At 36.6% G+C, this 21814-nt stretch overlaps 1 protein-coding gene across 1 annotated transcript; it reads left to right on the top strand.

Moving 5' to 3' along the window:
* The first annotated feature begins 2098 nt into the window (after nucleotides 1-2098).
* Nucleotides 2099-5486, top strand: LOC147285269 (uncharacterized). Its single transcript, XM_086242994.1, has 4 exons — nucleotides 2099-2590; nucleotides 3259-4323; nucleotides 4444-4531; nucleotides 4818-5486. The coding sequence occupies exons 1-3, from the start codon at nucleotides 2226-2228 to the stop codon at nucleotides 4529-4531; spliced, it is 1518 nt and encodes a 505-aa protein (XP_086099120.1). The 5' UTR covers nucleotides 2099-2225; the 3' UTR covers nucleotides 4818-5486.
* The last annotated feature ends 16328 nt before the right edge of the window (nucleotides 5487-21814 follow it).

The raw sequence follows: 21814 nt of genomic DNA, 5'->3' as shown, positions 1-21814 counted from the left end.
TAGCACTGCCAAACATCACTGTCTAGAAAATGACATTTAAGATGAGTTATCAATTAGTCAAATTAAAGCTTGATGTTAAGGGGGAGTAACTCATCAAGGGGAGCATCCAATCATTTTGTGTGTTGTACTCTTTTTCCTTCGACTAGGTTTTTGTCCCACCGAATTTTTCCTAGCAAGGTTTTAATGAGGCAGCATTAAGCGCATCCAATATTGTATCAATGATCTTGTAAATTATTGTACTTTTTTTTTTCCTTCACTTTGGTTTTATCCCACTGAGTTTTCCAAGCAAGATTTTAACAAGGCAACCGTCACTAATTGAAGAACTCATATCAACATCAGAGGGAGTGATTCATCACACTGTATTCTTTTCTCTTCGTCCAAGGTTTTTGTCCCATTGGGTTTTCCTGGCAAGGTTTTAATGAGACAGTGTCGCATGTTTATCACAGTTATGAGAAACACATGAAAATTGTACGTACTCTTTCCCTTAGCTAGTTTTTTTTCTCATAGGGTTTTGGCTAGTAAGGTTTTTAATGAGGCATATTTGATGTGTAATGGACATCCAAGGGGGAGTGTTATGAATATTAGTATTTATGTGGTTGTCCATATTTACCTAATGTATTTATAAGAAGTACTTTTTATATATCTGATGTATTAGAAAAACAATAAGAGTCCTATTTCATGTAAAACTAGAAGACTTGAATGTTCATCTCAAGTCATTCCTGAAGTCTATAAATAAAGGAGTTTATATTTTTTCTATTATGGCTCATTGGTTGAGAATAATGGCACGCCCAAACATTATATTAGGATTGCAGGCTTGCCGTGATTTTTAGAGGTAACAATTGTTTATCATCATCAACCTCAAGCCTCATATTTTCCAGTTTTTATCATACTTTACCTTTATTTTTGACTCATCAAATCTTCATCAAAATCAACAATCTTATACTCATTTTGAAGCTATGAATCTCCTCTTTACAATCATATAAAAATAATTCAAAAAGCTATGAAACTTGAGATAATTGGTCATAAAATAGGCTACCCATAACTGCCAAATTTTCTAAAAAAATTGCAGATTTTTCAAATTTCACCCAAATTCAATTTCTTTCAAATGCATCACCCCAAATCAGTTTCTTCAGTTACTAGAACATGTGTATAGCTTTCAAATCAATCATCCAACTTCAAACCAACCTATGAATCAAAATCCCCATCAAGAGCATAAACCTTAAAACTAAGAAATCAAAATCAAAATTCAAAGAAGTAAAATGTCATTTGAAAGCTATACACATGTTCGATTTGTTTTTACTTCTCTTGATTTTTATTTCTTAGTTTTGAGGTTTATGTTCTTGATAAAGATTTTGATTTATAGGTTGGTTTGAGGTTGGATGATTGATTTGAAAGCTATACTTATGTTCTAGTAACCTAAGAAACTGATTTAGGGTGATGAATTTGAAAGAAATTGAAGTTGGGTGAAATTTGAAAAAATATGCAATTTTTTTTGGAAAATTTGGCAGTTTCGGGTAGCCTAGTTTGTGACCAATTATCTCGTATTTCATAGTTTTTTTTTTTATTATTTTTGTATGGTTGTAAAGAAGAAATTCATAGCTTCAAAATGAGTATAAGATTGTTAATTTTAATGGAGATTTGATGAGTCAAAAGTATGAGTGAAGTATGATAAAAACTCAAAAACATGAGGATTGAGGTTGAAGATGATGAACAGTAAATTAACATAGAAATGCCAAAATACCCTTATTTTTAACAGAAAATGTGACGAAATTGGATGAGAGATGTCACATTGAAATTTTTTAAAAATTCAGGTGGCACATCGAGTCAAAAAATTTATTAAAAGATAAAGTAAAAAACAGGTCAAAATTTAGGTGGATAACATAATAAAAAATCCTTTAATTTTTTTGTATAAAAAATATTTTCTCTTTTTTTTCTTAAAAAACAGTGAGAGGTCTCAAGTTCTACTGGCATGTATGGATGACCCATTGTGTGACATGGGCACATATAGCCCAAATTTAGACCCCTTAAAATAGAATATTATTGTAGAAAAAAAAAAAAAAAACTTATCTAAAAGTTGGCCACCCTTCTCTATATACATTCAGTCAGTCCTTTACTCCTTTGTAATCAGGTAATGAATTAAATGAATTTAAATTGTTGTTTACTTTTCTGCCTTTCTTTCGTTTTTCAACATTTAGGGTTCTACCAGACTACCAGAGCCTCCTATCATGGAGGGTCCGAATAAATCCCCTTTTTCCCCTTTTTCAACATTTAGGGTTGTACCAGGGCCTCCTATCATGGAGGGTCCGTGTTTATCAACATTTATTAGGGTTCCACCAGGGCGTCCTAACATGGAGGATGTTAAGGACTGGGTCGTGGAGCTCCAGAGAAAGTTATCGGAGATAACTTCCGACCCCGCTGAGCTCACCTCGGGTCAAGATGTTAAGGACCGGATCGTGAAGCTCCAGAGAAAGGTTTCGGAGGTCCAGAAAGTTCTATTCGACGTTAACAAGGTCCATATCAAGCTGACGCAAGAGCATAGGCATAGGCATAGTAGTGCTACCAACCATGGGGCCGTTAATCCTTTCACAAGGTCAGTGACGTGGTGGATTTCGTCTTCTTAAATTTTTGCTGTAAAACTACCGATGGTTGTTGTTTTTTTAATTATTATTATTAATATGCTATAAATCAATGGCCCTAGTCCATTTATTGCATAACTGCTAAAGCTAAACAAGAGAAAACCTAGGAGACTGCAACCTTCCAATCTGATTGAATAAGAAAAAATTGTTTATCTCTAAAATCTGAGGATATTGAAGCCCAATAAAGACAGTATTTCCCACATTCTCTCCATGATCCGTACCATCTTATTGACCTAATATTATTAACCCGAACTAGGCATATGCACGTCTCATTGGTACTTGCACAGTTGCACTGATTGCCAACTCCTATTCGGAGGGCCTTTATCTGTATCTTGAGTTGTTTTCTTGCAAACCGGATGTTCTATTTTGTAATTCTATGAATTGAATTTTGTATGTAATTATGTATCAGTTACTCTTTAATTTAATGATGACGATGATGATCTACTGGCACACTGAAATTCACAGTTTGTAGGACAAGTTTATTTATTGATATTGGAATCTGTATTTTGTATCTATTCCTACATATGCTTACTAAAGTAGATGGTGTGGCTTTGACCTTGCATCAATAATTCTCTCTAGCTAGGTGTTTGAAAAGATTAATTTGACTCGTTTCTCTGTCCAGCTTGCCAATGGAGGGGGAGCATGCAAAGATGGTAAATCAGGGGGAAGCCAGATCTGTGTTTGTGGTGGTGAATTTTCTTCGCGGCCCATACAGTGGTGCATTATTTGAAATAAAATTGAATCAACGAGGAGAAGTTCATATGGGTGGAGGAGGAGTCACTGATGAACCCCTACTACTTGAACCTGTAGCCAAGTTCCCTGGTGCTTATACCATTCGGAGCGCGAGGATTTTCAGCTGCTCCTATCTACTTCTAGAGGAAGGTCTCGGTAGACCTTACAAGGGCAAGAATTCCAAGTCATTGCTGGGATATATTTTTGACACCAAGACTAGGTCATCGTATAGATTCAGGCCCCCCGAAACTTCTAAGCCAGTTGGATACGTTGTTTCTGCGTACAGTAAACTTTATTATCTTGCATCTCCAGTATGCTGCCGACAACTTCCGGATCCATCCTTTGAGTGTTATGATCCTTGTGAGAATCTTTGGAAGCGACTGCCTTCTTTTCCATTTTATAAGTATTCGGCCAATATGAATATAGTTGGTTATGCCGTTTGCTATGGCTTTATTTTGTTTTCAATGCATGCCATCAAGCAATTCCAAGTCGTGGCTTTTCATGTAAGGAGCAGTAAATGGCATGAAGTGAAAATTGACACTTCTACTTATGTTCCTTTCTTGGGGAGGGCCGTGGTTGTAGGCGAGACTATCTATGCCTTATCTGAACGTGCAGAGGAGATTGTAGCATTCTCCTTCAAGATTGATGAGGGTGATGGAGGTGGTATTGCCTATTCACTAAGCTCACCATTAAGATTGCGGGGCCTGGAGATTGTGGGTCGGCCATATCTAGGGATGTCGACAGAGTATTTGGTTCATTTGGGGAACCGGGATTTTTGTCATGTCCAGACTGGCGGGAACAACACATGTGTTGATCGTCAATATCTTCGTATCACCACATTTCAAATTGTTGTTGGAGAAGGAGGAAGCCATATGATCAAGACCTTACATTCAGCTGATTGTGCTGTGGATATTAATGACTCTGGTTCTTTCTTTGTTAGCTTCAGCTTCACGCCGTAAGTTTCCTTCACGTATCTTTAGTGTTTTCATATATAACATTAATTTGTACGTTGGGATTCTCTTACATTTTGTATGCAACGTTAACCTTTTTATGGTTTCTGATTATTATGACTCAGTGAGTGCGATGATTTTGAACCCAAAGAAGAAGAGGGGAGTGTGACGGCCATGAATCAGCCAAGACAAGAAGAAGAAACTAAGTGCTAGGTAAGTTACCATCCTCACGTCACTCCTAATTAAATTACTTATGAATATCTAAAAAAGGTTAAAAAAAAGAAGGATATATGGGAGGAAGAAGCATTTCTCGATTCCTCCCAATAAAATGGAATGGAAGCTAGCTGCAGTTGTGATAACACCCTATGAGAGTGTCTATATGAAATCTTTTTATTTATTTAATACGACCATGAATCAAGAGGCTGAAGGCTTTGCATGTCTGTAAGTGTTTTTATTAGCCTTTGAGTGTAGTTTCTCGTAATATAATTTGGTTTCGCAGAGAAAAGCCAAGCAGGAAACAACCAAGCATGAACTAGCCAAGCCAAGAGGCCTGCCTAGCAGTGACTGCAAACCGAAAACATGGCGGATCTAAGGAAAATATCTCTAAAGGAAGCACTGCCTTTTACCCATTTACCTCTGATGCTGCTCCACCTATTGAGTAGGAAAAAAATACACTTCTTAATCTTAATCATCTTGTAAGTACGGGTACGGGGTGAAACTGCTGGTTGCTGATTTTGAACTATGCTTTGATGGGGGGAACTGCATCTCATCCTTTATGCGAAGATGTTGGGTAGAAGGAAAGAAAGCTGTAATGTAGGAAGGAAGATAAAATGGGTAGATGGAAAGAAAGCTGCAATGATTTGCAGGAAGATGTTGCATGCGGCTCATAACATCCTCTGTTTGATTGAATGATTTGGAGAAGAAAGGACATGATGTGTATGTAGCCCTCAAACATTGCAGTTTGATAGATGGAGAAGAAACGATATGATGAATGATGAATTGGGAAGAAATTACTTATTTAATTGTTATTTAGAGTTCTTGGTGGATCAATCCGAGCGCTTGTAATCTGAATAACCCATGATCAGTGAACAATGTGACTCTGTAACTCTCTCCATTTGATATTGGATTCCGTTGGGCTATGTAAACGTTGAACATCATCCGGTAGAAATTGCATCAATCTCCATTCGCTTTCCTCCAAGATTTTCCAGTATTTTCTCACCTCAAATCCGGTAGATATTAACCCAACTTTTTTATAAATAACATAGGTCACCTCAAATCCTCTGAGTTCATTGTTTAGACGATCAACAAGCTCATGGAAGAAGTGGTGTTGATCCGAAGTATTAGATATCACCTGAACATGACAATGAAACATTACTTTTGAATCATTGGGTGAATTTGACAACTTTTGAGGCATTACTTTTGATAATGTATGGTCTTCAAATAAAGGAAAGACGGGAGCTATTCCGACCACCCTAAAATACTGAGTTGACCATCCTATGAATTTTGTTCTCATTTTTTTCTATTTAACCCCTGCATTAAAGAAAAAAAAAAACTCATCTTTCTCTTCCTCCCTTCCTCACTGGAAGTCTGGACCAAACGCACCACCCCACCCCCACCCCCACCCCCACCTAACCCAGCCATCGGACCACCATGGGTATGCCTCCCTCCCTCTCTTCTCTCCATCTCTTTCTCTTCCTCCCTCCCTCATTGAACCACATATATTTCCTTCTCACTCTACCTCCCTCCCTCTCTCTTCCCTCCATCTACTGATCTGGAGGTCTATGGGATCACGGCGACCACCCATGGTGGTCCGATGAGGGAGAGAGGACGAGAAAGAGATGGAGGGAAGAGAGAGTTTGGGAAGAGAGAGAAACGAAGAGAGAGAGAAGTGGCAGGAAGGACCACCGGTGACCTTGCCAGCGGCGGGTGGGGGTGGAGTCGGGGTGGTTGGGTATTCACAAGGGTAAAATAGGAATTATTGAAAAAAATTGTGTTGGGGTAGTCAACTTAGTAGAATAGGGTGGTCTGCATAACCCGCCTCTAAAGGAAATATGACTGAAATTTCTATGTTGGATATTGTGAGGACTTATTTTGTTTAGTGTTGGAAATTGTTTCAGCAAAGTGAATGATAGAAAATGACGATTTTGGAGGGTTGGTTTTGAGAACTAAGTATAGAATATTATTTTGAAGTTGAAAAAGAAGAATTGTGGAGACTATGAAGAGAAAGTTGTTATATACTGATACTCTGGGTGACGAATCCATGGAAATTGATGATTTTATGACTATAAGGATATTATCGGAAGAAATGAATATATTTTTTGAGGCATATAGTAATGAATTTGTCGAGGTCATTAGGATATAATTTGAGGAAAGAAAGACAACTCGTGGTGATTAGCAAAGTTTTTAGGACAGGCTTGAATTGTTGAGGTTTGGTGACGTAGCTTTTAGAGTTGATACTTCTTGACTTTTGTGAAGAGGAAAGTTATGAATTAAATTTGTCACTGAATAGATAATTTATTGTGACCTATTCTTTGAGGCGTGAAGGTGTATGTAGAGATCAATTCTAGTTACTGACAAAAATGACGGAAAATGGTATTTACTTGAAAAGTTATTACTTAGTAACAAAACAAAAACAAAATTCAGTTGGGGATTTGTATTTCACTTTCAAAATTTTTCTATGGGTGTTTAAAAATTACAAATATTTTAATTGTAATGGGAAACTAGTCCATCTATTTTAAAGCATTGGAATTTAGTCCATCTATTTTAAAGCATTGGAATTTAGTTGAGTATCATTTGTTTTAGAGAAGAAAGAGAGAGGGAGTGAGGAGAGAGTAATAGTGCAATCATGGTGCTTGACTCGTGTGGCGTAATATGGAGGAATGCTCTAGCTTTGAAATCCAAGTAAGGGGGTTTCTTAGGGAACTTATCCCCATTTGGAAATTGTGTTGATTAAACTTTGTGCAATGTATATTGTGCATGATATACTATTGATTGATATGTTGTTTGTTCGGAAACATGGCTTATTGTTGTATTGCTATAATTGATAAACTGAATATTTATATGCACATATGGCCATGAAGATAAACGAGGAAAATTATGCACATTGCATATCATGACAAATTTGAGTAGAGGAGTTTGTGGATATATTCGAGATTGGGTTATGAAAATGGAAATTAGCTTTTGTGTAGTTGAGTCTGACCATTGTAGGGACTAGGTCCAGGCGACACTGTGTGCACAGTAGATTAGGATATCAGCAGTATAATTGTCTAGACAAGATTGGGTGATTTGGGCTTAGACATCAATGGTCTAGACAAGATGACTACTAAAAGGGGAAATATATACAGGTTGACTTGACTGTGTTACGGGTGTTAGTTCATACAATGAAGTATTCGGAGTGACAGTGGTAAAATGTATGGTATGAGCTAGACATGTAGGTCTATTTATTCTATTGTTTTGATTAACGGGATGAGTATATGAAGTTAAACTACATTCACGTATCATCATTTTAATCTCAATTATCAAAATCTCTTATGATTGAATTACATGTTTGTGTCACTTAGTTTACTCTTGACAATTATGCTCGATAAGACTTATGTCTCTTCTGAGTTGTGGTTCCGATCACCCATATATAGACCTTCTTGCAGGTTTTGAACTAAGAAGACAGAGGGTAGACGAGGTGAGGTTGAAATAGATGTGACATATAGTATTTTTTTTAATATTTCTCTGCACTTGTAAGGAATTTTGGTTTACTGACCCCATTTTAGTCTCTTTTATTTTTTTCATTCACGTTCCCGAAATTTTTTTTTAGCATAATAGGCAACTAATTGCACTCAAAGAGTCTTTAGATGTACAACCGTGGATGATGCTTTGGGGTGACCCAGAAGCCTTGCAAATGAAGTATGAAGAATAGCAGCATCATACTGCAGGAAATTATCAAAAAGAATGAAATAACTTCTGGGGGACGACACACCCTAAACCCTAAACCCTTACCCCAAAGGTAAGTATATATGGCAGCCTATAAGATAAATCAGAAAGGAATAAGTTTTGTAAGCTTCACGATATAGTCGTCTCAAGCAAGAGTTATTATCGTTCATTTTCAAACCTAGTGTTAAAACTAGGGGAGGGGCTGAGGGGGATTCGAACTTTGGTGCAGGGGAGCACATCCATTCTAGCTAACTTGGCTACAACCAAATCTGTCTATTCCTTATTTTTTTTATATGTACAGTAATTTGTATTTGCTGGCTCATGCAACATAAAATGAGTCCATTGATTCTATTGAATATGACCATAAAAATAAAAAAAATAAAAAGACCTTTAAATTGACGGTTCAAAATGCTCTTGTACGAGGATAGTTTGATGGTAATTAAACTCTTATCTACCACCAAAATTCCAACCTAATTTTAGCTGGAATGGAATATTTCTAAAGTCTAATTAACTATTCAGGTACGTAAACCTCTAGATTTTTAGATATGAACTATGCTAGCATTCACTCGCGCTCGAGTGACTATGGAAATGTTTGTATATACGTGGACTTTGTAATTCATCAACAATTCACAATCCCTCGTGAATGTTTAATATTAGGGTGGATAAATATTTAGCAAACAACGTAGGTCAAGGGTTCCATTCCTCCATACACTCCAGAAAGGCAGAAAGTGCATCTTTCATTGGTTTTTCTTAGTTTTTCCCTCTTGTCATTGTCCATGTCAAAATTAATTCTAACCCGAAAAGACAAAGCAAAGAAAAAATGATTCCAAATAGTAACTTAAGCAGCCTACTACATTCCAAATAACAATTAAATTAAGTAATTTCTTCCCAATTCATCATTCATCGTTCATCATATCATTTATTCTCCATATATGCATCTATTAAACTGCAATGTTTGAGAGCTACATACACATCGTGTCCTTTCTTCTCCAATATTCATTCAACATCTTCCTACATTGTAGGTTTTTTTCCTACTACCCAACTATCCGTAATCCCTCCCTCCAAATAAATGAGATGCAGTTCCCCCCATCAAAGCGTAGTTCAAAATCAGCAACTAGTAGTTTCACCCCGTACTTATAAGATGATTAAAATTAAGAAGTTTACTATTTTACTACTCAACAGATGGAGCAGCAATGTACAGAGGTAAACAGGTGAAAGTAAGTGCTTCCTTTAGCGATATTTTCTTTAGATCCGCCATGTTTTCGGTTTGCGGTCACTGCTTGGCTTCTTGGCTTTTCCCTGCTTGGCTTTATCCGGCTTGGCCTTTTTCTTCATGGCAGTCACTCTCACCTCTTCTTCGTCGGGTTCAGAATCCTCGCACTCACTGAGTCATAATAATCAGAAACCATATAAAGGATACATCACATACAAAATGTAAGAGAGTCCCAACGTACAAATTAATGTTATAGATGAAAACACAAGAAACGTGAAGGAAACTTACGCCGTGAAGCTGAACCTAACATAGAAAGAACCCGACTCCTTAATATCCACAGCACAAACAGTTGAATGTAAGGTCTTGATATGGCTTCCTCCTTCTCCAACAACAATTTGAAACGGGGTGATACAAAGATATTGATGACCAACATGACCAGCACATATGTCTTTCCCGCCAGTCTGGACATGACAAAAATCGTGGTCCCCCAAATGAGCCAAACACTCTGTCTGCATCGCTTCATGTGCAAATGGCCAACCCACAATCTCCAGGCCCTGCAATCTTAATGGTGAGCCTAGTGAATAGGCAATACCACCTTCATCACCCTCATCAATCTTGAAGGAGAATGCTATAATCTCCTCTGCACGTTCAGATAAGGCATAGATAGTCTCGCCTACAACCACACCCTTCCCCCGGAAAGAAAAAAAAGCAGAGGTGTCAACTGTCACTTCATGCCATTTACTTGTACTTACATGAAAAGCCATGACTTGGAATCGCTCGTGGTCACCCATTGAAAACAAAATAAAGCCATGGAAAACGGCATAACCAACTATATCCACATTGGCCCAAGACTCAGAATAAAATGGAAAAGGAGGCAGTCGCTTCCAAAGACTATTAACAGGATCATAACTCTCAAAGGGTGGATCTGGAAGTTGTCGGCAGCATACTGGAGATGCAAGATAATAAAGTTTCCCATACGCAGAAACAACAGTTCCAACTGGCTTAGAAGCTTCTGGGGGCTTCAATGGAACCACTGACCTAGTCTTGGTGTCAAAAACATATCCCTGCAATGACTTGGAATGCTCGCCCTTCCAAGCTTTATAGAGACCGTCTTCTGGAAGTAGATATAACCTGGAGAGGCTGCAAATCCTAGCACACTGAATGAAATGACCAGGAGGGAACTTGGCTACAGGTTCAAGAAGTTGGGGTTCATGCGTGAATCCTCCTCCTCCATCTCCGCCCATATGAACTTCTCCTCCTTGTTTAAATTTTACTTCAAATAATGCAGCACTGTATGGATGGTTGTAAAAAAATTCCACCACTACAAACACAGATCTAACTTCGTCCTGATTTACCATCATTAATGTATGGTCCCCCTCCATGGGCAAGCTGGATAGAGATAATATTGAACAAGTGTCAAGTTAATCTTTTCAAACACCTAGCTAGAGAGAATTTTTGAAGCAAGGTCAAAGCCACACCATCTGCTATAGTAAGCATATACAGGAATGGATACAAAAATATACAACACAGAAGATCAACATCATCATCATTAAATTGAAGAGTAACTGATACATAATTAGATACAAAATTCAATTCATATAGTAAATCATCAGAATTACAAAATATAACATCCTCACAAAATAACACAGTTTGCAAGAAAACGCCTCGAGAAACAGATAAAGGCCCTCCAAAGAGAAGTTGGTAATCAGTGCAATTGGGCCAGTGCCAATGAGACGTGCATTTGCCTAGAACGATTCGATGAGGTCAATAAGTTGGTACAGAGCAAGGAGAGGATGTGGGATATACTGTCTTTATTGGGCTTCAATATCCTCAGATTTTAGAGACAAGCAATTTTTACTTATTCAAGCAGACTTGGAAGGTTTCAGTTTCCTAGATTTTCTTTTGTTTAGCTTTAGCAGTTATGCAATAACTGAACAATTATTCAAGGCATCCATTGTTCAAATTTAAGAATGTAACAGGAGGAAGATGGCAACAATTAAGGAGACGAAATCCATGAAGTCACTGACCTCCTGCCGACAATCACCGTGGGATTTGGAATCGTCATTTCTGGTCGACTGGGGCCAGCCCTACAAGTGGTGGCGCCTAGTAGGCGAAGCTCTCGCATAATTGATTTCTGTAAACCGAACAGTTGGGCTCGCATGGAGATAACGGCGGCTCGAGCATTCTCGAACTCCGATAACTGGCCCTGGAGGTCATCTTGGCCTGAAGGAATCGTGAACAACTGGTACTCATCATCTTCAACCATGATTTTAGGGTTGGGTATGAAAATTCCCAAACTTCCAACGCAACGGGGAACTAGTGACAGAAACCACTGCATTGACATGCAAGTATGCAACAAGAAAAAAGATAAATAAATAATAGGCCAGTTACAAATAAAAATAAATACTCTTAAATTCTTTATTTTTACATTAGTCCCTCAAATTGCCATTACTAGGGTATATAAATATATACCCTAAACAAAACCATCCAAAGATGAGTATATATTAGTACAGGCTCCTTCTGTTGAGGTATACCTCAACTTATTTATGTTGAGGTATGACTTTGTTGGGGCCTACACGAGTCCTTTTGTGTCGATCCGAACCGTTCGCAAGGATCATCTTCATTGATAGATCATCTTTACAAAAAATTAGCCAAATCGGAAATCATTTGCCTATCTAATTTTGATAAAACAAATGGACGGTTTCATCGAAAATATTTGGTTCGTCCATTTATTTGATCAAAGTTAGATAGGCAAATGATTTCCGATTTGGTTAATTTTTTGCAAGGATGATTTATCTATGGAGATGTAAAAATTAAACGGTTCGGATCGACACAAAAGGACTCGTGTGGGCCCCAACATGGTATACCTCAACATAAATAAGTTGAGGTATACCTCAACAGAAGGAGCCTGTATATTAGTATACCGATAAATATTAGTACAAAACCATCCATGGTTCGGTTCGGTATATATATTAGGGCTTTACCAAAACAAAACTATCCATTGTGCTTAAAATATATATTAGTACATATCTTATTACTTATCTAAAGATGAGTATATATTAGTATACCGATAAATATGAGTAGATGTATAAATATATATATATATGAGATTCTAATTTTTCTTAAAAAAAAAAACATTTACTTTATTAGAGAATCACTCTATATTTTAACTCACATTATTGATAACATTAAAATATAATTAGGCTTAGGTCTTTTAGAAAAACAGTTTTTAGATGAAGATCAGGGATGTTTTAAAATTTAAAAGAAAATCTTTTTAATTCATAATAATTTATAAGAAAATTTTTGTAATTCATAATAAAGTTATTCACCGATTTAAAGGGTATTTCCCTTCTTAAGGTGTAGAGTGGGCTTTGTAAAGGCTGCATGTTAGGTTTTAACTCCGAAATTTTGGGCAGAAGTTAAAATCTAACATGAATTCGTCAAAGAAGAAAAATAAAAGGACTTAATTAAAAACCCTAAATCACTACCGATCTTAGTCTAAGAAAGACTTATAAAATAGACTGGATTTTAAGTCTTCCTAATATTAATATGATAATATGATAATATTATATAATTATATTTTCTTATAGTTATTTATAATATTAGTAGTTTAATATTTATTGTACCACTAATATAATAATATTATATGAGCATATATAACTAAATTTCAATAATTGTTTCAGTTTTTTCGGTAATAATCAATTCAGTTTTTTTCAATGATAGTTTTCGATAATCGGTCAATTTACGAACTTTTCTCGATTTTGAATTTTTGATTTTCAAAAAATTTCGTAGACAGTTGGTTCAATAAAATGATGGGGGACTAATGTATGGCCATATGGGCTAATGTAAAAATAAAGAATTTAGGAGTATTTATTTTTATTTGTAACTCGCCTATTATTAATTTATTTATCTTTTCTCTTGTTGTGTGTTGATGCAGTGGTTTCTGTCACGAACGAGTCTCGGACAGGTGGCAACATATGAAGAAGGGGAGAGCATGGGAAATTGGGCACCAAAAAATCAAATTTGGGAATTTTCATACCCAACCCTAAAATCATGGTTGAAGACGTTGAGTACCAGTTGTTTTCAAATAAACTAGGCTTGTTTTCTAATTTCTTTTCAATCATATATAGTATATGTATGACTACTTTTCATAATTAATGGAATTTGACAATCCTTGATAAGATCCAGAACATTCCATCTATTAGAGTTCAAAGCATGAAAAATCTTTGATGTGCGTTTTCATTGGCCCAATTCTTAGTTTCTTTGTATGCATGGGCATAAGAATAACAGAATATGATGATATGTAAAATGGTTGCTATAGAAACCTAAGGAAAGTAGTCTTCAGCTTCATTTACTTCATCCCTCGAACATTATACTGACCTGACACAGATTCAACATTGCAATGGAGCTCACAGAACGCTGCAAAAGTGAAGGGGAATTGGGGTCGTTGATATGTTGGTATGGTCGAGATTCATGTCATGTAGGCATCTAACATGGAACAAGAACGACAATGTGAAACGTCGGTAATTTGTGTTGTACTATAGCTTTAATTCTCGATGAAAAGTGACTCCACGTGGGCTTATGATCATTCTATATCACATCTTTGTCTTTCTTTTTTTCTCTGGGCAGAAGTAACAAAATATTTTCTGACATAAAGTTGACATTCTAATCTTCTGGATTATTTGATTACTTTTAGGCTTCTCTTTCCATAGGTTATGAATGATCCATCTGCAGTTATTACAATGATCCACCTGTTGCAACTCTCATTTGTTCAAAATCCAAATGCTGATGCCTTGTGCTGAAACCCGTGCCTATGTTGTCCCTTGATATTAAGGCTAAGGAATTTCATCTGAATATTCTTAGCAAACTCTCGTTACTCTCCAGAATGATGAGTACATTGGTTCAATAAGATGGTTTCTGGCCTTAATTTTAAGTCTGTGGTCTGGCTTTAGTTTGTGAGGGGAGAAGGGAGATGGTATTGAAGTATTGAACCCAAAAGCTTAAGTTAGGTGTGTGCATGGAAAGGCCCAATAGGTATATATAATTATATCAGACACTCAATCCAATTAATATGGACCCATTTCTCAGCACTCCTCTCACGTGGGATACCTCTTTTGGTGGATCATACACGTAGACAAATGGATACTTCTTAAGTTGAATCTTCCTCTTCCACAACTGTTCCTCAAATTTCATCACTCTTTTGCTTCTTGTTTGTGTTGTAGATACTTATTTTTTGTCTATGAGAAATGTGATTAGGCCAGGCTTTTGAATGATAAGAGTATGACATATATCTTCAACCAGAGATGCACTGCCTAAAATTATCTTGATTTCCCTTATGTTTGCAATGTATATCTACAGTGAAACTAGGGAAGCTCAAAATAGGTTTACCAATCTGCTACAAAGAGTATATTTAAACCAGCCAAATGATAGAGAAATCATTAGACTACTGATGGCACATGTTGGTCGTGGAGGACAGGGAGATGTTGGACAGAGAATTCGTGATGACATACTTGTGATTCAGGTATTTAAAAAGGTATTTGTTTAATGTATATGGATTTTTATAGCTCATGTTGCATCAACCTTGTGATAATCTGCACATTTTCCACATCAGAGAAACAATTACTGCAAGAATGGCATGATGGAGGAATGGCACCAAAAGTTGCACAATAATAGTAGCCCAGATGATGTGATAATTTGCGAGGTATGGTAATTTATGGATTAGTGTTATAGAAAGTCCAGGTTATTGGTTCAATTGGCGTGCTTCGTGTGGTGTCTAACTGCAGAATGTTTAAAATGTTCCTCAGAGGCACATATTGATATACTTTTTTCTTTTCTTTTTGTAACAGGCACTCTTAATACATAAAGTCTGGTTTTAGATCGAGTTGATATTTACTGGAAAACATTAAATGCAAATGGTCTCACAAAAGAGAAGCTTGCAAGTTATGACCGACCAACTGTGTCAGAGCCTCATTTCAGGGCTGATACTAAGGATGGACTCATCCATGACCTCACAGCATACTTGAAGACATTAAAGGTACAGAATGCAATCTAAACAGGAGCAATTATACTTTACTGGTGCTGTCTACCTGAGCTTCAGTTGACCACTGTTAGTAGGGAAGTAGATGGAAGTTTAACAGCCACTTATTCATATTATATACCTGCAAGTCATATTGTATATAGCACACAATATACCTGAAATTTTGTCTATAGATTTAAAGTGTTGGTTAAACTGTGATCTCAAGGCATTGGAATAAGGTTGACCCATGTGTTCTTTTTAGGCTTATTATCAATTTTGCCCCCTGAACTATGATTCCATTCCTAATATGCCCCCTTACTTTTTAATTCTATCAATTTACCACCTAACAGTTTCAACGTTATTCTAACGTACCCCTTCGACTCAATTCCGTCATAATTTCCGTTAGCCTTGCTGACCTGGCAGGGCATATTGGTCATTTCGACCTCTCTAAACCACTCAGCACCCTTCATTTTGCCACATAGACCCAAAAGTGGAACCCACCCCTTTACTTTAATACAAAACCTAAAAAAATAAACAAATGAAAGAAAAAATAAAATAAAACCCTCCCCCCTACCCACGAACCCCACCTTTTCTTCTTCTTCTCCTTCTTCCTTATTTCTTCTTTTTCTTCTGCAATTCCCTCCCCCCCCCCACCACCCCAACCTAGCCCCTCTCGGCCCCGTCGCACCTCCCCCCAAACCCAACCTCCCAGCCCCATCACACCCCCCTTCCCACCCAACCCCGTCGCACCCACCCAGCCCCACTGTCGCACCCACCCACCAACTCTCTTGTCCACCACCACAACTTCACCGTCACCTTCATCATCCCCTCCGACGGCCACCCAACAAAGCCCAGACATCCGTCCTCGCCGCCCTTCCCAAACAAAGAAGACAAAGCTGAATTTGCAGATCTAGAGAGGGGAAAATAGAGGGAGAGAGAGAGAGAGAGAGAGAGAGAGAGGGGGGAAAGAGGGGGGTCATTGGCTGGGAATGGTGGTGGGGCTGGTGCAGGTGGCTGATCGGGAGGAGAGGGTGGTGTGGGTGAGTTTCTGATCAGAGGGGGGTCATTGGCTGGGAATGGTGGTGGGGCTGGTGCAGGTGGCTGATCGGGAGGAGAGGGTGGTGTGGGTGAGTTTCTGGGCACAGGTTGGGATGGTGGGTTTGGTTTTTTATTTTTTTTTATTATTTTTTTTTTTCTAAATATTAGAGTTTAAATTTTTTTTTTTTGGTTTTAAATTTTAAGTTTTGTATTAAATTAAAGGGGTGGGTCCCACTTTTATGTTTATGTAGCAAAATTGGAGTGCTGAGTGATCCAGGTAGGTCTACTCTGCCACGTAGGCGGCCACATCAGCAAAGCTAACGGAAGTTATGACGGAATTGAGTCGAAGGGGTACATTAGAATAACGTTGAAACTGTTAGGTGGTAAATTGATAAAATTAAAAAATAAGGGGGCATATTAGGAATGAGATCATAATTCAGCGGGCAAAATTGATAATAAACCTTCTTTTTAATAAAAGTTTGTTTTGACGGAATGATAAAAGTTGAGATTTAAATCATAAAGGTTGTAAAGTTTTTTATTTATCTTACGTTTTAAGTATCATAAAATTTAAATGCGAGCCAATGTGACTATGGCAGTGGTGACAGCTGACAATGGAGTAGAAGGAAAATAATAAGAACATTACTAATATTTAATTTGAGTTTCTAACCAGCCTTACATTATTGTTGTACGGTGTCTTCTTCTATACATTGACCATGTACATTGTACACACATTCCAGCCGAAGGAAGTTAAAGGTAAGGGGAAAGGAAAAGACTCTTTCAGCAGCTCAATAATAATATTATATTAAATACAAAAATAAAAAGAGGAAAGATGAGAAGAAAAAGCACTTCAAAGAGTATAATGGGATGTGCATGTACGAATATTCCATTGCTTATGTAGCATCCCAGATGTTGCGGAATATATGCGGACAACGTTTCTAGATGTCACGATTTAATCAACGTCTAAGATTTAAATGGGTTTCTTATGTCGATGTAGCGTCATAGATCCTTGTACAGAAGCTAATTTTCTCTCTTGGCCAAAAAAAGAAGACCCATTTAATCTGAATCGTTAGTTACATCGTGCGGCTCAGATAGTACCTTCCGCAGTTCCGCAAGAGAGAAAAATTTTCTCCACACAGATGACATTGTATTTTCATATAAAGAAAATTATAGCAATGGTCCCAACTTTATCTCAAATATCACTTTGATACACAAACTTATTTTTTGAATTTTAAAGTCTATGAACTTTCACATATGTATCACTTTAGTCCATTTCGTCAATTTTATTTATATTTTTTCGTCAATTTTAGTCACGTATATTATGTTGGCAAAAAAAAGATAGGATGAGTTACCATTTTTATCTTTCAAAAGTGGCTCATATGCTTGACACATGGCTAAAATCAATTAAAAAAAAAAAGTGGATAAAATTGACGGAAATGACTTAAGTGATATAAGCTTAAAAGTTTGCGCACTATAAAATTCAAAAAATAAGCTCGTGGATCAAACTGATACTAATGCCATGTTTACTAATTCGTAATCGGAATCGGAATCCAATTCCTCCAAAATAAGGAGTTAGATTCCAATTTTTGTGTTTACTAATCATATGGAAATAAAATACAAGTGAGACCCACATGATATCAGGAATTCAATTCCTTATTTTGGAGGAATTGGATTCTTGGGTTGGAAGTAGTATTCTGATTCTTTATTTTGGAGAAATTCAATTCCTTATTTTTTTTTTCCATTATACCCTCACATTATTAACTAGCATGTAAAATAATTTATTTAGAACAAGGGCATTTTAGTAATCAAATACCCACATGATATCATTCCTACTCTGATTCCAGATAGTTTAGTAAACAGCTTCAATGTAAATTCAATTCCTCCTAACCTAATTACGGATTAGTAAATATGTCATAAGGGTAAAGTTCGAGTATTATTGTTGTCATTTGCTCTTTTCATATAATTATTTTACACAGTTACTATTTTTCTCTAATTTTATTAGTAATTAGAATATTACAAAGGACAATTAAGATATCAATTAAAAAAACAGGACAATTAATTAAGATTAAGTTTTATCGGTCTTTGCACTTGGGTTTCATCAAATTTTGGGGAAATTATAAAGTTTTTTTTTTTTTAGATAAGGGAAAATTATAAAGTTTGATGATGATTCAACCAAAAAAAACAAAGACTATTAAAATTATTTGGATGAATAACCTTTTGCATGATTAAAATATTGTGGACAATTTAATAAGGTACATATCTAGCTTCTACATTTTTACTAGGTATGTTTTTACTAGTTTTACTAGTATTTGCATCTATGCACATTAAAAAACAAAAACAATTCAAGCAATGAAGTTTAGGAGTAGTGTTAGGGATCCCAACATTTTTTCTCAATTTTTATTTCCCAACTTACATAGCATTTATACATTTGACACAAAAAAATCAAAAATAAAACCTAAAACATAAAAAGAAGTACATTGTCCAATAAAATAACATAAAGTGATAAATAAATATTGGAAAAAAAGTTGAGACTCTTAGCATTTTTATTTAGGAAAATCAAGCAATCAAATCAAAAATCACACAAGACATGTATGTGACATGATTCATCCAATTCAAACCAAGTATATGTGATTTGTGTTTTTGGGTTTCCACTATACACAAAGTAAATACAATATGGGAGATAAATTCTCAATCCTTTCTTCCTTAGAGAGAATAAGAGATAATGGACTGCACCTAATGCTACTTGTTATGTTGGACAAGATTATTTGGTGTTGTGTTTACCTATAAAGCTATTTGGTGCATGTTGATATGAAGGATCCTATTTATAATAGGTGAGAGGGCACTTATCTTTTTGTAATTCTCTAATATCATAAAACAGTGATCATTAGTAACAATTATTTTTATGTTATAACGCGGATGTACGTGACTTTTAAAATAGTCGTTGTTACACAGTGACAATCATCGTCACTGTCGAAAAATGGCAATTGCCAAGTACTTGGTGGATAGTGTCGAGCGCTTGGTTAACCGCACAGAGTGCTTTTGCCAAGTACTTGGTGGACTGGTTTGTCACCATGTTTAAAAAAACTAAAAAAATAAATACCTATACTATAATTTACCCAAATGAAAAAATAAAAATTACTGCCCAAAGGCCTAATATAAGTGCACAAAGACTTTATCATCTCTCATTGATATAGGACCTATTTGATATTGCTTTTAGAACTGCCAAAACGCTTTCAGATTAATAAAAGCATTTTTGATAGCGTTTGACAAAAGTAAATAAAAGTGCTTATAAGTTATAAAAACGCTTTTAAGAGGTTTTTTAAGAAGCACTTGTTCCTTAGAAAGAATTTTCAAGTGCTTTTGCATGAACAACTTTAAAATTTGAGCAAATTACAACTTAGTACCTCAAGTATACCCTCTATTTCAACTTAGTACCTCAAGTTTAAAAAGTTACACGTCAGTATCTCAGCTTTCATTTCGTTGCAACTGCATACCTCCGTTAGCTTTTCCGTCTGTCAGACCGTTAAACGCCTACGTGGCTACGTGGCACGGTGACGTGGCTTTAAAAAATGCCACATAGACAAAAAAAATAATAAACTTTTTTAAAATAAAATAAATAATTATAAAAAACAAAAAAATTTAAAAAACCAATAATTAAATTATAAAAAACAAAAAAAACATTTATATTCCATTTTCTCTCCATTTTTCAGCCCCCTGCCCCCGATTCTGTCTCTCCTGCCTCCTCTCTCTCCTCACTTCTCTCTCTGCCCGATCTCTTTCTCCGGCGCCCATCTCCGGCGAGAACCTGCATCTTCTTCCTCTCTCTTTCTCCGATGACTGGTGGGTCTCGGATTGCCCACCCCCCTGATTCTGTCTCTTCTCTCTCTTCCCGATCTCTTTCTCCGGCGCGCATCTTCGGCGAGACCACCCCCATCTTCTTCCTCTCTCTTTCTCCGGTGACTGGTGGGGTGGGTCTCGGGTTGCTCGGGTTTTGGGGTATCGGGTGGTGGGTTGATTTGTGTGGCTGGGAGGGAGGGTTGCTCGGGTGGTGGTTGTGGGTTGGGGTGGGTCTCGGGTTGCTCGGGTTGATTTTGACACGCCCTTACACATAGCCTCGCTTCTGGGTCACTCTGCTTTCGCTAAAGAATTACTGGGTCGGAAGCCCGAGCTCGCTTCCCAGTTGAATTCCCAAGGTTCTTTTCTCTTCGCTTTCAGTTTGGGGGATTGAAGTAGTCTCAAGTAGAGAAGCTGAGGTGAAAATATGACAACCCTAAGATCAAGCTTGCCGTCAAGGATTCGTCAACTTCTGTCCGCCGACGGTGCTCTTGGGCCGTCTATCAAACTCGACTCAGAGCCCGTAAGTCTCTCTCTTTCTCTCTCTCATTTCATTTTAGTTTAATTTTACATTGATACTCTTATGTTGTATGGTTCTAATAGCCGATTTCGTTTCTGTTTCTGTTTCTGTTTGTTTGATTAATATATTTTTTGTCCGTTTGTTTTTAGGTTATGGATCTTCAAATGAGATTGGTCAAAAACATCCGAGATGAGTATGAAATGAACAACAATCCAAGCTTTGTTTATGGTTTTTATCTAAAGAGATTTGATATTGCATACAGGAAAAATGCATCTTGAAAGTTCTAACTTTTTAGGGAAATTAATATTGGAGATGGTGAGTCAAAGAGTATTAAATTTCTTAAATTTGGGTTTAAAAGTATGTTTAGTAAAACCTCTATTGTTAATAATGAACACATCTTACGTCCTTGGTTCCCAAAATATATTAAACAAAAAAAATTTCTTGGACATGGGGATAATTTTGATATTATGAATGGTTTTTTGGCAATAGCTTATCAGAAATTTGATCATGTTATGGATGAGTGGTTGGGTAAACTAGATGCTGGTGTAATTAAGGATAAGTATCCTATTGAGAGTGGCTCTGTGAACCTGCACTTGAAATTAAGTGAGTAGAACTGTTGTGTTATGTTTATGCATTTTTAAATATTATCTTGCTTTATAAGTTATTAATGTATGTTTATTTGTAATTGTGGTGCAACGGTCTTCTTGGTGCTATTAGCCAAATCAATAATCTTGGTCTTTTACATGGGGCATTGAATAGGATCAAGAGTTGTGTGTTAGAGGTATGATGTGTTTGTGAAGAAGTTGATAGGCCATCCGTTTTTGATGAGTCCAGGTGAGAAATTGACATATTATGCAAATATTGATCATGATATATCTACAAAGTCTCTTCTAAATTTAGTTGGTTTTTATGATTCCATCGCTCATGGGGAGTTTGATGATTTTGTCGGATGGA

Source organism: Dryas octopetala, chromosome 5, assembly GCF_963921425.1.
Source record: "Dryas octopetala chromosome 5, drDryOcto1.1, whole genome shotgun sequence".
NCBI classification, from domain to species: Eukaryota; Viridiplantae; Streptophyta; class Magnoliopsida; order Rosales; family Rosaceae; genus Dryas; species Dryas octopetala.
Note: the sequence above shows the minus strand (reverse complement) of the source record. Positions and strands in the feature narration are given on the sequence as shown.